Source organism: Urocitellus parryii, chromosome 7 (assembly GCF_045843805.1).
Source record: "Urocitellus parryii isolate mUroPar1 chromosome 7, mUroPar1.hap1, whole genome shotgun sequence".
In the NCBI taxonomy this organism is placed as follows: domain Eukaryota; kingdom Metazoa; phylum Chordata; class Mammalia; order Rodentia; family Sciuridae; genus Urocitellus; species Urocitellus parryii.
Window position 1 is genome coordinate 182,602,662 of NC_135537.1, and position 16,767 is coordinate 182,619,428.

At 53.4% G+C, this 16,767-nt stretch overlaps 1 protein-coding gene across 7 annotated transcripts in view; it reads right to left on the minus strand.

Moving 5' to 3' along the window:
* Slc38a10 (solute carrier family 38 member 10) overlaps positions 1 to 16,767 on the minus strand; it is a 48,119-nt gene that overhangs the window by 4,492 nt on the left and 26,860 nt on the right. For 4 of the 7 annotated variants that reach the window (XM_026410747.2, XM_026410746.2, XM_026410745.2 and 1 more), the window contains exons 11-14: positions 7,012 to 7,168; positions 1,896 to 2,063; positions 1,114 to 1,581; positions 460 to 579 (exon numbers count right to left, since the gene is read on the minus strand). In XM_026410747.2, coding sequence (XP_026266532.2) covers positions 460 to 579; positions 1,114 to 1,581; positions 1,896 to 2,063; positions 7,012 to 7,168 — 913 coding nt within the window. Of the gene's footprint in view, positions 1 to 146; positions 192 to 459; positions 580 to 1,113; positions 1,582 to 1,895; positions 2,064 to 7,011; positions 7,169 to 16,767 lie in introns of all 7 variants that reach the window. The other 3 variants (XM_026410743.2, XM_026410742.2, XM_026410748.2) reach the window with 1 other exon arrangement.

Sequence of the window (16,767 nt, forward strand, 5' to 3'; positions counted from 1 at the left end):
TTTAGGGAACAGGGGACAGTCCTTTACAGCACGAGATGGGCAGGAAGGGACCCTGCGAGGACCACAGGGTCACAACCCCACAAGGCAGCCCCAGGCAAAGCACAGCCTTAAAGCGAGTCTTCACACCTGGGTATGCTAACACCCACCCTGGATGGCTCCAACCCTGAGTGCTGGAAGCAGCGACCTGCCTGCTTTAAGGTAAAATAAAAGGGCAATTTCAAGCCACGAGGCACTACGTACGCAGGTTCTTTTTGAAGAGGAGAAGGGAGATAAAAAAGCACTTCTTCATAGAAGGGCCCGGAGAAAGCCCCAAGGGGGAGACAGAAGAGGGCTGCAGAGGGCACTTCCTTAGAGAAATGGAGGTGAGCAGAAGCCGGGACCTGGTGGGCTCTGGGGACCACCCCAGCCTCTCCCCAACCTTACCCTGGGGAACTGGAGGGACTGATGCTCAGGCCTTACCCTCCAGCTTGCTGCCCGCTTGGTCTCCGCCTGGGCGTTCTGCATCCCTCTGCTCACGAGGCTCTGGCTGCAGGCCGGCCCCAGGAGCTGGCCTCTGTGCTGGGAGGGGCGCCTTCCCACCTGCACATACAGGAGGCTCAGGTTTTGCAAAATGCTGGGGGTGGGGGACAAAGGAGGCAGCAGATGTTTCCTAAAACGATTCCCCGACGTAGCCCCCCCAACCTGTCAGCAGTTTATATTCAACCTGATGATTACCAGGGAAGTAATAAAAAAATATTTAACAATCTCATAGGCTTGTGGCAGTGAGCCAATGTTAACTACCTTTGCCAATTAAAATGCAAGCCGCATCCTAACTAGCTCTTAGACGGGCACTTAACAATGTGTTACCTGTCAAGCGCTCCCGAGCCGTCCCCAGTGTGCACCCAGACACACCAGAACAGCGTGGCACCTGACATTTAGTGGTCTGCAAACAACTGTGTGACAGACACTATAGTAGCTGTCAAGCCACCAGATTCTTCCTTCCCCACCAGCTGCTGAAGGGGCTGTTACAGTCACACGCTGATCTTGTGAAATGAGAGAGAGTAATCAATCCCTCCTGCCCATTCCCAAGCCCACCCCGCGGGAGCTCCCCAAGGTAAGCTGGCTGACACCCACCAGGGCCACTCTCTGCAGGCTTCTCCGTGTGCCCCACAGCACCTTGTGCAGGCTCCCCTCCAGCTGCGGCCAGGACCTTCTGATCTGCAGAGATCACAGCCTGGGGCCCTGGGTGCACATCTCTGCTGCCTGGCCCATACTCGTCCTTCCCAGGCTGGACATCTGGTTGGACGTTTCCTTCTGGAAGCTTCTGGAGACTTTCGGGAAGACCACCTGCTTCCTCCAGGACCTGGGCCTGTTCAGGTCTTCTCCCTGCCTCTCCCCTCTCAGGCTCCCCCCCCTCTCTCTCTGATTCAGGCAGGGGCAGCGCCATCTGCCCCTTGCCTTCAGGAGCCCCTCCATCCGTGCGTCTGGAAGGCAACTTGTTCTCTCCTGGCCCTTCTCGGTCTTGACCTTCATCCACCACCACCTTGTCATGAGGCACAGGAGGCTCATGGCGGTGGGCCTCACCCATGGGGACAGCAATGCCTGAAAGGACAGGGAGGTTGGGGGGTCAGGCTGAGCAAGCGGTACCCACTTTCACTTCCCAGGGAACCTGAACTGGTTCCAGTTCTCATCAGGGTGAAGCACCCAACAGCACCACCCCCTGCTAGCCCGCCACATCAGCCAAGGTCTGACACCACTCTGGAAAGCTACGAGGGAAGCAGTGGCAAGCAGAGAATGGAGAGACAGAGAGTGGGGACGCAGGACCTAAGGCTGGGCCCGGGGAAGACGCGCAGTCTTCAGTGTCCCTCCACAAGGACTGGAGTCCCTCTCTGTTCCCAGTGGCCAGTGCCACCCACCTTGACCAGGGCGATCAAGTTGTGCGGCCTCTTGCTTCTCCTTTGCATCTTCCTCTCCAGGCACATTCTCGGGGCCTTTAATCTGGGCCTGCTCCAGGTCCTCCTTCTCCTCGGGCAGCTTTGGCTTCTCCCGGCCATCCTCAGCCATGTTCACTGGGGGATCCTGGACTGTAAACATAGCACAGCAAGCTGAACCACCCTCCACCCAGCTGCCTGTCAATCAGCACAGGGTGGCAGGTGGCTCTCTGGGATCATGACCACATTTCCCAGTTGAGTGCCAGACCCTCAACAGCCATTTTTCCCAGCTCAATCATTAACATCTAAATAGCAAAGAAAACTGTCATTTTTCATGTGTATTCATAACAAAAATATGTCAAAATGCAATTTACACCTAATGGCACAGACCACTCCATGTAATGCTCGGCCATGACCACCAGGTGGCAGCATGAACCCATGGATGGGCTGTCTACAGAGGGTCCCCTTTGCAGGATGACCTGCCCAAACTCCCCTACCCTTCCTCTAAGGGAAGCATGAGGAGTGCTAACCTGCAATCCTGTGAACATCTCACTGCTGGTGGGGGAAACTCACTTCAAAAGGACAACAGCACAAGGAAAGCTCTTTATTGTCCTAGCGCTGCATCCCACTGCAAGCCACAGTGCAGGGGCCAGCAGGCCACCGAGAGGGGTCCAACAGAGCCCAGGAGGAACCACTTCCACCTAAAATGGCCACTTTCTATGTTTTAGGCGAGCATGGCAGAATCCAAAGAACCAACTAGGGGAAAACAACTCTGGAAATCAGAACCCCTTCCTCCCAGAGGCCCAGGGCCACCTCTGTGCCCCATCCCCGACCAGAATTATCAGGAAAGGGAAGTAAAAGTGCGCCATGGGCCCTAGGTGCTGTGCTGTGGCCCAGGGACCCATGAGATGCCGTGGAGAGGATTCGCCCATGGGCCCATCGGAGGGGAAAATGGGGAGCCGCCTTGGCTCCACATCAGCCTCACGTGGCAGCCGACTGACAGTCAAGGGAAGCAGAACTGGACACACATGAGCCAGGTATAAAGGTACCGTCCATTTGGGGATCAAGAGTCCTTAACAAACTGGAGGCTGGCACCTCCTGTGCTGGAATGCCTCACAGAAAGCTCTACAGCGCCACCGGGTGACAAACTCAGGCAGGTGACAACACACCAGTCCCCAGCACACAATTAGCCCCCTGGCAGAAGCCCTGTGCATGAACAGGAAGAACCACAGGTCAAGGGGAGCTTCCAGGGCTGGGGCTGTAGCAGTGGCAAAGCGCTTGCTGTGCACGTGGAAGGTACTGGGTTCAATCCTCAGCACCACATTAAAAAAAAATAAAGGCATGCTGTTCATCTACATCTATAAGAAAAATTCAAAAAAGGGGCTTCCAGCAGAGTGCAGAGTTGATAAAGGGCTGGGAGGAAGGACAGTGAAACAAAGAGAAGCCCACTCTCCCCAGAACAGATGCCCCTGAGCAGTGGCTTTCTAGCAGGAGACAAACCTGTTTGTCCTCAGGCTGAGCAGATAGTCAGCTTGGACACTGACTGGGGCTCTGGGAGGAGCTCCACAGGGCTGGAGCGTTCTGCCTCTGGGCACCACCACTGTGTCCTGTGGTCAGTACACATGGAAAGTATCCCCTCTGTAATGCTGCGGCTGTCCCTGCAGCCCACGGACGAGCTCCCACCAGAGCCACATTGGAGACTCGGGACCCAAGGCCTCTGCATGGAGTGGGGACAGGCTCCACCAGCTCTGGTCAGAGCCAGCCTGCCCCGCTGCTGCCCTCCTCACTGTGGCTGTGCTAACCTGCTACCCAGCCTTCTGGGGCTGGGGTTGTGGCTCAGCGGTAGAGCGCTCGCCTAGCATGTGCGAGGCCCTGGGTTCGATCCTCAGCACCACATGAAAATAAATAAATAAAAATAAAAGTATTGTGTCCAACTACAAGTAAAAAATAAATATTAAAAAAAACCCTGGGCTGGGGATGTGGCTCAGGCGGTAGCGCGCTCGCCTGGCATGCGCAGGGCGCTGGGTTTGACCCTCAACACCACATAAAAATAAAGATATTGTGTCCACCTAAAACTAAAAACTAAAAAAAACTTGAAAACCCGCCTCTGGATGTGGCTGCTACATGAGCCGCAGGGTCAGAGGCCAACTCCTGATGCTCAGAGGCCTAGGCTGGTGCCCAGGGCCAGCAGTGCAATGTTGGGGTGCCAGCAAGGAGAGGGATGCTGGACCCTCACGCTTTTCTTTACAAGCAGGGTGTCTGCCAGGTGACCAATGGGAAGGGTCAATCTTCAGAGGCAGCAAGGTAGCCCAGGTCACACACGTGTGGTCAGGAGTTGACACTGCGTTACACCACCAGTCTTTCGTGTTTTTTAGGTTGAGATAGGATCTCACTAAGTTGCTCAGGCTGTTCTTGAACTTGTGACCCGCCTGCTCCAAACTCCCAAGTAGCTGGGATTAGAGGAATAGTCTGATCCAGCTGGGTCAGAACAAGGACTTTTAGAACCTGCTCAGTGGGGACAAGGAAGCACTGCCCGGTTAAGGAGAGAGCAGAGGAACATGTGACAGCAGGTCTCGCCCTGATGTCAAAGGTGCTCAGAGGCTCTCCCACCCCCGGGTGTGGGCAGCAGTGGAGGTTATAGAAGACCATCAGGAACAAACAATGATGGAGTGAGAGAGATCCCGCCAGCTGAAGGTACAGATGTGTGGCCCACTCAGGCCGAGGTCGCCTCTGCATCAGCACCCACAGGTAGGCAGCTGTGGCTGCAAGCAGGCTGAAGTGCAGACCCACCTCCTCTTCCCACAAGGCACACAGCCTCCCCACTGCTGGGGAGAGGGGACAGGCGCAGGCACCAGGGTGTGGGCCAAGACTATGGCCAGTGTGCATGAGCGGGGAGCGGGGAAGGTGAGAGGGTAGCTAGATGGGCACATGGCCGGGTTCAAGGAAGAGCTGCAACACTCCAGGACCCCTAACGCACCCCAGACCCTCAGAGGGCTTCCAGACAGGCAAATGGCCTAATCAGCTTTTCTTAATTGTCTCCATGAGCCTTTTCAGGGACACAGCCATGTTTGCCAAGGGCCTTTGTGAGGCCTGGGCTGCACCTGCCAGTCACCCGTGTCCCACGTGAAGGCAGGACTGAGTCCATGGAAGGGCTCTCAGCAGAGCAGGCAGGTTCTATCTGTGGTCTCCTCAACATCAGAAGGCCAGACGCTCTGTTCATGCTGATGGTGCAGCTCATGGGCACAGGCTGGTGAAGTTTCCAGGCCCCCAGCTATGCCCAAGGAGGCAGCCCTTCTGTACAGGGGTGACTGGCGGCTAGAAGACGGGAGTTGTGGGCATGAGGCTCTGAGGGGCCACACATTAGTCTCAGGGAAGAAATGAAGAAGGGGTGGTGGAGGGCCTCAAGTGAGCATGCAGCATGCAATGACAAGATGCAGACACTGTCCCCAACCAGAGACAACACAGCTCCACAGGACAGGAGCCCAGCGCTGATCAACCAAGAAGCTCATCACCAGGCAGGCCTGCACTGAACCGGGAAAGACATGGCATCAAGTTCCCCAGGGACCCTGCAGACCAGAATTCAGCTCTGGTCGCCAGGACCCCCCATCACTAGATCCCCTGGGCATCAGCACCTGCTTTATACCCAACAGCTCAGATAGCTTCAGACTGGCCTTTCCCAGCGGGGACTGAGTCCAGGCTACCCACGGGGGTGGGCACGCACCAGCCACCTCCTCTAGTGCACCTCCTCCCAGTCTAGTCGTCACCACTGAGGCAAGGCGGTGCACAGCAACCTGTGGCTGCTTAACACGACGCTTGGCTTCTCTGGGCCCAGCCTGCCCTCCCTCGGCACCTGCCTGGCAGGCCGTGTCTGCTTCTCAGCCTCTTGACTGCAAGGAACTGGGACGGAAGAACCTTCTCACCTGCTTCTGCCAACCAAGGAAGACAGAAGAAGGCTCCTGAAGCTGTTCCTTGCACAGGGCTGTCCAGAGCAGAGGGCCAGGGGAGCTCCCAGGACAGTTTTACAAGGTGACAATGCTGGGGAAGGGCTACGGAAGCCCAGGAACGGTATCCCAGAATGCAGGAATGGCCCGTCGTGGGCTTGTGCTGAGGCTACACCTCCAAGTGCCTGGGCAGGCCAGTGGGCATGCCGGGTTGCCGGGGTCCCTTCAACGGACCTGTGTCTTCTGTCCACTAAGGACAGGCATCCTCATGGTGACCTGGAATCCACCAACACGGAGAGCACTGCTCCCCCAGCACGGCCTCCTCAGAGCTGCAGGCTGGACAGAAACCTGGTGTATGGACCCAAGTCTCTTGACTGACCACCCACAGATGCACCTTGGTGTGGCACCTGGCCTCAGGGACGGAAGCCCCAGAAGGAAGGCCAGCACAGGGAACACCCACCTGCTAGCACCCCCAATGCCACCTGGAGCTGCTGGGCAGGCATGAAGCTGGATGGGGTCTGCCAGCCTGTGGGCCCTCCCTGCGTTACCCCTCCCACCTGTGTCTGGGAAAGCCTGGGGGTCAGAGACTGGCCCAGACACTTCTGGGTACTCCACGTGCCATAATAAAATACGGCTGCACCCCCACATGATGTGGCCACAGATGGGCCTGAGAGCACCAGGACTCTTCGGGGACTTGCAGCTGGTGGGCAGTGTGGGATGCAGTGCTCTGGATGACTGATAAACAATAAGTAACAGGAAACAAAGCTGAGACACAATTGCTCACTCTACTGAGGAAAAAATGGCTCAAAATTTACATCCTCAAAATAAATGAACAAACATGAGCACCCCCACGGATTTACACACCTGCCAGCGCACCCAGGAGCCAGGTGCTGGGTCTCAGCCTGTCCCAGGCTGGCGCTGCACCACCCCGTGCCCCTGCACACCGGCCAGCCTCTGTGGAAGGAGGCCTTCACAGGCCAGGTCTGTGAGTCCCAGACAGCAGCCCTCTGCCAGGTCTATCACCCATTGGATGGAGGCTGCTGCTGGAGACGTAAAACACTCCGAGCAGAGCTGAGAGGCAGCCCGTGACCCTGAGACGATGCAGTGGCCACTGATCCCGAGAAGGCTCAGTGGGCTGGGGCTGGGACCTGGACGCATACCTGAGAGCCGGGCCACCTCCGCCTTCTTAGCTCCCTCGACCTCCCCATGTCGGCTACCAGGAGCTTCCTTTGCCAAGTCCACAGGGGCCTCCTCGCTCACGGACAGGGTGGTGAGTGTGCTGACCACCAGGACGCCCAGGCCGACCCACAGCACCACCTGGATGAAAAACCCCAAGACAGGAGGCGTCACGGCAGTCCCCACACACTGCTGTGAAAACTTCCTCTTGCAGTGGAAGCCCAGGGATGGAGCAAGGGAGGAAGGAGGGAGGACAGTGGTATGGAGCAGCCCTCTGGGAGGGCAGCATAGGTAGGCACGGGTCCTAACAGTGACATCCAGGGGAGACAGCCTGCCTCCCGCAAACCAGATGACATCAGGGGCTGTGACGGGACACTGACCAGCCACGACTCCCTCGTCAACCCAGGTGGTCTGGGTGCCCATGGGTCCTGTCAGCTGGGTCATGAGTCAGGCCTGTGGAGCTGCCTCGGCAGGGCGGAAGGGCTGGAGCATGAGGGTGGAGTGGGAACACTTTGGAAAGCTGCAGGCATGAGAGGAGCCTCGGGAAAGCAGGGGTGCTATATGTGCGATGGAGGCAGAGACCCAAGCCTTGATCCAGCCTCCTGGGGAGGGCAGTCTCCTGACCACCATAGAACAGGAGCAAGGATCTCAGGACACCTGCCCAAGCCAGGTGTCTCTTAAACCTATCATCCTCAAGGTACACACTCCTGCACAACCCCCACAGTGTACCAAGGATGCAGGCCACACAGGTATGGACACACTGTCCCCCAACATCACCCACATCTGATGCCCAACAGTAGGCTAAACATGCCCAGAGCTGGCAAGGTGGGAAACCCTACCAGGCCAGACTCAGAAAGACAGCACCTCCTTTCTCAGCTGTGTGATGGTACCCATCAGTGTCCCCATGAGCTGCATTCAAGGGGCCCTGCCTCCTCCTGAAGGACCCACGGTTGACTCTAAGGCCTTCAGTCCCACCAATTCCTCCTCACCCAGTTCCAACTCCTGTTGCAAAACAGGCACCTGCTGGGCCAGCTCTCTGCCTGCGTACCTGTGCCACCTCACCAGTGGGTGCTGCTACTGCTGACCTGCCTCAGCCCTCCAGGGGCAGAAACTCCTGCTATGATGGTTCTGCAACAGAGGCCAGAGAGTGGCCTTCCTGTCCAGCTGAAGGGACCCTCACTCATCAACTGCCTGAGGTCTCAAGAGCCCTAACTCCAGTTCTCTTCTGAAGGGCCAGCTGCCTGAAAGAACAGCAGCTCAGCAGTGGTGAGGCCACCTGGGTCTGGCAATCACAGAAGGCAGATTCCCACGGGGAAAGAAGACTCTGAAGCAGGATCATGACCAACTCAGAAGAGACACCTGAGGGAAAAGTCCACTCGCTTCTCTGCCACCAGACACCCTGAGCTGCTCCCAATTCACGGATGCCCTGGAGCACAGGGGGCCAGTCCCAGCCTGCCTCATGGATGTGCAGAGCTCTTGGGGAGCCCACGAGCCCCACGGCAGGAACTGCAGCCAGCCAGCCTGTCAGGTAATAGCAGGGCTGCCCAGGTGCCAGGGGGATGCTATCTGAACTGAGTCCCTGGCACTGAGAACTCAGAAGCTCTACCATGCACAGAGATGAAAGCTCCTGACCCCACTGGGCCCAAAGTGTTTTCCTAAAAGTCTGTGAAGACCCAGCCTCAGCTGTTGCATAAATATCTGCAAAAACATTTACAGACAAGGACGTCGTCTGACAGTGAGCTGGGTCTTCTTAGGATAATAAAAAGGAGGAAATAGCCACCTCCTGAGACCACCAGCTCCCTGCAGGGAGGAGTGGCAACAGTCCACATGAGCAGCAGCTGCCAGTGGGTAACCTAGGCCAGCAGGGCACTGAAGACATCAGACAGCAGGCCTTGCGACCCCTCCACCCTGCCTGCATAGCCTGTCCTAAATCAAGGCTCTCTGCCCTCCAGTTGCAGCTTCTCCTGGATGGCAGAGAGAAGATATGTGCAGTGGCACACACCTGTAATCCCAGTGGCTCAGGAGGCTGAGGCAGGAGGATTTCAAGTTCAAAGCCAGCCTCAGCAAATTAGTGAGGCCCTGTCTCTAAATAAAATATAAAACATGGCTGGGGATGTGCTCAGTGGGTTAAGTGCTCCTGGGTTCAACTCCCAGTCTGAAAAAAAAAAGATGTCAGGCAAAGGATAGCCAAGGACGGAAGGTCCTCGCTCTGAAATGTGAGGTCTAACTGCTGACCATTTGCAGAGGAGCCATCATGGTTCCCTTGGGACTCCTGAATAAGAAAGAGAATGAAGCTCTGAGCTCTAACATTCAGCAGGGACGGAACAACTGGGAACCTGGGGAAGGAGCAGCCGGCCGAGTGCGGCCTCAGGCTCAGGAAGGAACCTAACCTGGCCTCTAGATGCCCAGTCCAGCCTCCAGCACTGTGCCAGGAGACACAGCCTAGTGCATGACAGAAAAGCTGCTTCTGAAGCAGGGGACCCAGTGGATAAGCGGGCCTGGCCTGCCAGCCGTCTACCTCAGAGCACCCTGCTGACTGAGATTCTGGCAGCGACACCTCTTTACACAGCCACAGAGCCAGCTGGGAGAGGTGCAAATCCATCTTGGAAGTTCTGCTCAGGCCTGGGAAATGCAGGGCCTTGACTGGGGCCATAGTCTTCAAGGCTTCTGCAGCACCCCTCCTGTCGGGCAGTGACGGCGGCTCCAGCTGAGAGGGGCGGATTCGGTGCAGAGACGACCTCTGGGGGGGATGAAACGTTCACTTCTACTGTGTGGACACCACATAAATTGCACTCTGCCCTTCAGTGATGGATCAAGCGCCTAGAGCCTGGGGTTCTGGCCACTCTGTAGCCCTGTGGCTCAATGTGGAACCCAAGGCCATCTGGGTCAGGGTTCAGGCCCAGCCACAATGGCCACCTCTCTCTGCAGGGCAATGTGTACTGGCACCTCTCCAAGAGCAGGACTTCCTGCCCTGGGGCCCTCTGGCTGTCCCTCCTCTGCCTCCCTGGGCTGGCCTTCCTTGCCCTAGGGACCGTCCTCCTAAGCGCATTCCCTCTAGCTCCTGCCCCCCCACGCCCCCGCCAGCTGGCTTCAGGGCAGCCCTGAGTTGGGTCCACCAGCTGAACTGGGGCTGCCCTCATTTAAGATTGAAAAGAACTCTGATTTTCTAAGACAAAAAAATGAAATTCATAAGGACACACAGGGTTAGTTTACTTGGCTGTTTTTATGCTTTCTAATTACTCTTCTGGGAACAGTCTCACAACACTCCTTCCTTTGCACGCTGGTCAGCTATCCACAATGCACACACCTGTGCAGAGAATAAGCACCAAAGCAGATAGAGAGCTCAAGGGAATTGAGGGTCTGGCCCCATGGGGGACTGGGGTTCCAAACACACATCCCTCACAACATAAAAACTCTGGCACACCCCAATCAGCTGGTCCATTGGCCCATTCCAGACAGAATGGTGGCTGGCAGGCAGCTCCCTGGGAGAACAGAACCTCAGCATCTTTCCAACTTGGCCAAAAAAGAAGTTTGGGCAGTGCAGCACATTCTAGAGTTTAAGAAATGCAGTGAAACAGGCCCAGTAGTCTCTGGCACAACACCTTGTGTGCGAGCGTCCATGTGCACGTGGAGCTGGGCCCATCTGCGCTTGCTCCTATACCAAGCCAAGAGCACTGGGCTGAACACACACTAGAAGACATCCCCACTGAGTCACAGGCACGCGTGACGCAGGCAGACACGGTCATGGGATGATGGGAAAAAGGAGGTAAATTGTCATTAGCTGCAGGTAAAAAATCCAAGAGATCCAGTGAGAGTTCATTAAGGTAAATAGGTAAAAAACAAATTCATGAACATGTGCAGCTTCCTTACACATAAAAGAACTGGTTAGGAGAGCCAACTGAGAGCCATCCCAGCTCAGGGCCCATGACAGGAGACAAGCAGTCAGGGAGGAAGGCGGGGGCAAGAGGGCGGCCTGTGGCGGCCCTGTGGGGGCATGCAGACACCCTGAATTCACCCCAGCTGCTGAAGAGGGCAGCTCCTGGTACAGAGTGCAGATCTGATGAAGCACAAAGACACTGATTCTCCTACATTAACCTAAAGCATCAATGAATTAACTCCAACTAGACCAAAAACAGGGGGACTGGCTTCTGTTCATCAGATCAGCCAATTCAAACAAGGTCTGCAACAGGACAGGTGGGAGGGAACACAGTGCGGCAGCTGTGGGCAGCTGTGGCAGTCGACACGGGCGTGGCGGGGTCCTACCGTGCGTACACCAGGGTTTGACATGTGAGAGCGTTAACCTTTCACCCAAGGAGGACTACTTGGATAAACCCAGTTCTATAGCTAGGCACCATCTAGAAAAAAGTACCTAATCTGCTTCTCACGCCAAAATAAAACACAGATGGGTCAAAAATTTAAATGAAAAACAATGAAATCACAAAACTGTTAGACAAAATGATAAAAGAATCTTAAAAATAATACTGGCATGGGGAAGGTCTTTGTAACTTTTTTTTTTTCAAAAAAAAAAAAGAAAAGAAAAGAAAGTTTGACTTACTTAAAAACTGGAGGATGTGAAACTGGGACAACAGCTGTAGTCTGACAGGCAACGGGCTACCTTCCTCAAACTCACTAAGGACCTTCTGCCTCAAGCCCAGACACAAGAGCTGGTATTCAACTGGTCTTCCCACTTAGCCACAGAAGCCAGACAAAACCCAAAGCCACCCAACTGAAGCACTGGGGAAGACCCGCAGCAGCTCAGCCCCAGGGGCCGAGACCCAGAGAGCAGGAGAGCACTCAGACAAGCAGGCTGACTGCCCATGGCACCCGGGGCCACTGGGGCCACTGGCGCCACAGTGAGGGCGGTGCAGGGCGGCAGTGGACTCCTCCTCATGGGAGGAGGTCGGGATGCGGAGAAAGAAGCCCCAGAGAAGCTGCCACGCCACCTTCTGCCACTCTCCTGGAGGCACGTGCGGCTACCAGCTGAGCCAAGAACCAAGCAAGGACAGAACAAGGAGCGAGTGCAGGAGAATGAGAGCAACCAGCAGGGCCAGCTCAGGGTTGAGACCCTGGGGCGGGGCGAGCAGAACAGGGCCACCTCAGCTATCTGATGGACGGAAGTCACACCCCTCAGCTTCTGCAGGCCTTGATGACTGCAAAATTCCAAGCACACCAGAAGACAGGGCCAGACGACAAAGATCAAGAGACCAAAGAGGGGGCTGGGGATGTGGCTCAAGCGGTAGCGCGCTTGCCTGGCATGCATGTGGCCTGGGTTCGATCCTCAGCACCACATACCAACAAAGATGTTGTGTCCGCCGAGAACTAAAATAAATAAATAAATAAATTCTCTCTCTCTCTCTCTCTCCCCCCCTCCTCTCTCTTTAAAAAAAAAAAAAAAGAGACCAAAGAGGAACACGGGCATCAAGACTGACCACGTGTGCTCCTCAATATACAGTGGGATCACATCTTGATGAACCCAACCACAACGAAACCACCCTAAGTCCATCTGCATGAAATTCTTCTGGCCTGCTAGTACCCCAGCTGAGTAGCACAGCACAGCGTCAGCGGGGCCCTGCTGAGGCGAGGCTCACTGCCACCAGGCAATGCCAGCTGGAGAGAGTGAACTCAAAACGTGAAGCAGGATTTCTACCAGGTGCGTACTGCTCTCACACCACCACCCATCGCCAACTCCAAGCTGAGCCACCTAAGAACTGTCCACACTGGCAACAACAGTAACGGGCAGGACTTCAAACACAGGTAATAGGGCTGGGATTGTGGCTCAGCGGTAGAGCACTTGCCTGGCATGTGTGAGGAGCTGGGTTCAATTCTCAGCACCGCATTTGAATAAATGAATAAAACACAGATCCCTCAATATCTAAAAAAATATATTTAAAAAAAAATGGGTAATAGTAAGAACAGAAGCACCAAAGGCCTGCGAGGGCAAATAGGGTGAAATTACTGAGACACATGCACCTTGTCTGGGAAGTGGCTAAAAAAAGGAATTCACAGTGGACCAAGCTGAGGATTTGTAGTATCTAGTGTGACCACTAGGTTAGAGTGCACCCACAGCGGGAAAAGAGTAAATGCTTTACATGCCTGACTGATCAAAACAAAGAAATGGGAAAATAAACAGAAAGAACAAAGAGTAGGACAGAAGCTTCTTCCCAAAATGAGTAATCGTACTAACTGTAAATGGTCTTAAACACTCCTACTAACAGACTCCTGTTAACAAAACAAAACCCAGTAACACACCATTGCCAGAGACATGGCTTCAACTCAGAAGGGCACAGAGAGGACACAGGAAGGTAAACAAGTGACCACTTGTAAAGTGGGGCTAGGGCAGCCACATGGCCGGCTCACGGGAGCTCCACGGACACTAGGACCTTCACAAGGGAAGTGTCAGGTTGGCAGAAGATACAACCAACCAGAACCCGTGTGTTCCAATGACACACTAAGAGGCAACACCTTCACCTAAGTGATAAGCCACACACAGGTGCACCTGACACCTGTTAGAAACCTCGACTGAAGCCAGGGGCAGTACACACAGCCGCCAGATGCTGAGCCGCAGCCGCTGCAGGTCTCGGAAGTGACCTCACCAAGAAGGACTGGCATTCTCTGTAGTGTACTACCCAACCACACTGGGACTAAGCTTGAAAGCAGGAAAAAAAATTACTAGGAAATCCTGAAGGTTTGGAAAGCTAAAGAAGCCATGGGTGAAAGTAGAAATCAGAAAATTTTGTGCACTGAAGAATGATTTCAACCCTTCAATGCAACCCCCATGAAAATTTCAACAGGTCATTTTTGAGGAAGCCCCAGGCCATTCTAAGATTTAGTAGGGCAAACAAAGAGCCAACTACAGGAAAGAACATTTTATAGAGGAATACAGCAGGAGGACTCCAACTGCCCACCATGGACACACCCTGCACAGCTGCAGTCCTGAAGTGGGCAGTGCTGCTCAGGACAGCAGCCCCACTGGAGGGGGGCTGAGGGCCACACGCACAGGGCAAGGGCAGGGCCACATGGCCTGCCCCACACCCATTGATCCCCGTGGGGCACAGGTGTAGATGTGAGCCTCCAGAGCATAGCTGTTTTCAGGACCGTGGGGTAGGTAGGGTTGGCAAGAATCAAAAAGCACCAAGGGGAAAAAGAGATCCACACACTGGACCACCCTAAAATGCAGAACTTCTGTTCACAAAAGATGTCCTACAAAAGCAAAAAGGCGCCAGGCACTGTGGCCCACACCTGTAATCCCAGTGGCTTGGGAGGCTGAGACAGGAAGATCATGAGTTCAAAGCCAGCTTCAGCAACAGTGAGGCACTGAGCAACTCAGTGAGACCCTGTCTCTACATTAAATACAAAATAGGGCTGGAGTGTGACTCAGCCGTCAAGTGCCCCCGAGTTCAATCCTTGGTACCAAAAACAACACCAAAAAAAGCAAAAAAAAAGGCAGGGGGCTGGGGCTGGGGCTGAGTGGTTGAGCACTTGCCTTGCATGTGTGAGGCCTGGGTTCCAGCCTCAGCACAAAAAAAAAATAAATAAAATAAAGGTATTGTGGGGCTGGGGATGTGGCTCAAGCGGTAGCGCGCTCGCCTGGCATGCGTGCGGCCCGGGTTCGATCCTCAGCACCACATACAGACAAAGATGTTGTGTCCGCCGAAAACTAAAAAATAAATATTAAAAAATTCTCTCTCTCTCTCTCATTCTATCTTTAAAAAAAATAAAATAAATAAATAAAGGTATTGTGTCCATCTACAACAACAACAACAAAAGATTTTTAGTCATAGAGGTACATGCTGAGGGCCATTACCAAGTAGGTATTGACGCATCGTAATCCTTGCCAGTGTACCCCATGTTAAATGGACTTGCCTTGGAAATTTGCTGCGACCTTGCTTGTGTGTTTGAGAAAGATGACCCTGCTCAAGGTGATCGAGGGTGGATCCAGGTTTGAGGAAGTATCCTGCAGGTTTGAGGAAGTATCCCGGTCCTTGGGCTTAGGGTGTTCCCGGTTTAAGGCGTTTCCCGGTTTAAGAATATGGGTTTTAGGGAAGTTGAGGTTGAAGATTATTGCTGCTGGGATTAGGGTGTTCCTGTTGCTTGTTCCCGTTGAGTTCTCGTGAGATTCAAATGGGATTTTGGAAAAAGCCTCGTGGAGTAGGTGAAGTGGGCGGCAGAACGAGACTGCCCCTGAACGTGTGTGGAGGCTGGTGTGAGATCCGGAATAAAGAATTGCTGTTTGAACCTACAGAGCTGTGTGGTGGCTCGTGATTCTGTGCCAAGCCGAGTCATTGGCACTTGGCTTCGGCATTTGGTGGCCCGTACGGGGAACATCTGAAATTTGGAGGTGAGTAAATTGCTCGCCCCTGAGGGAAGGCGAGAGAATGGGTGACCATTTCCAAAAACAATGTGTTCTTGTTTTGATTTATTTCGTTTTTGTTTCAAGTTGCCTGTCCCTAGAAATTTCTCAGGCAAACTGGGAAAAATGGTTCGCTCAAGGTTTGAAGTTTGTTAGCCCCGAGAAAGAGAAAATTGATACAGCGAATTTTTATTCAGTTTTTGTTTCATTCAGTTGCGGTTTTTTCTTATGTTATCTTATTGGGTTGCGTTATCTTTATAGAAGATTAGAAATTAGTAAAAAAGAAACCGAAAAGTTGTTAAGTAAATTGTTAGAGGTTCAGACCATGGAGAAAGACATTTTAGATCAAGGAAAAGAGAAGGTCTCTCGAGCTAGTCAGAGAGAGGAAGAAAATTTAAAGAAAAAGGGGTTATTAGGAAAAAGGCCACAACAAAAGGCTGTTACTAACTCCGTTTTATTACCAGAGGGTGTAATTCAACCATCAGCCCCGCCGATGGAGACAGCTGAATGGCCCTCAAACCCCATCGTAGTTGATAGATGGGATCCTGAGACAGGACCTCAAAGATTAGCATGCCCTGTATTTGAACAGGTAGGAGGGCAGCGAATTCACCGTGCTTTAGAATTTAAAACAGTGAAGCAGTTAAAGGAGGCTGTAACAACCTATGGTCCTCAAGCCCCTTTCACAGTAAGCATGGTGGAGTCCATTACTAACTTGGACATGACGCCAGCAGATTGGGCTAGCATGTGTAAATCTGTGCTAAATGGAGGACAATATTTATTATGGAAGGTTGCCAATGAGGAATTTTGCAGGGAGACAGCTAGACGAAATGCAGCAGCCGGTTACCCTCAAAGAAATCTAGAGATGCTGCTAGGAAAAGGAGATTATGAGGGTCAGCGGCAACAAATGGAATATGATCCTGCTGTATATGCACAGATTGCTGCAGACGCAGTTAGGGCATGGAAGACTTTACAAGGACATGGAGATTTACAAGGTCAGCTATCTAAGGTATTACAGAGACCTAATGAACCTTACGCTGACTTTGTAGATAGGCTTATTCAAACGGCCGCCAAAATTTTTGGTGACACAGAACAAGCAATGCCATTAATAAAACAATTGGCTTATGACCAAGCAAATCGTTGCTGCAGAGAGGTTATTAGACCATGGAGGCATGAAGATTTAAACACATATATTAAATTATGTAGAGATGTTAATGAACAAGGGCAAGTCATGGCAGCTGCAGTAAAACAGGCTTTAGATGCCAGGCCAGAAACATGCTATAATTGTGAACAAACAGGACATTTTAAAAGGAGTTGCCCCATAAGAGGAGGTTTTAACAAAACTAGAAATCAAAGGAATAGAATACCGGGTATTTGCCCACGATGCCGTAGA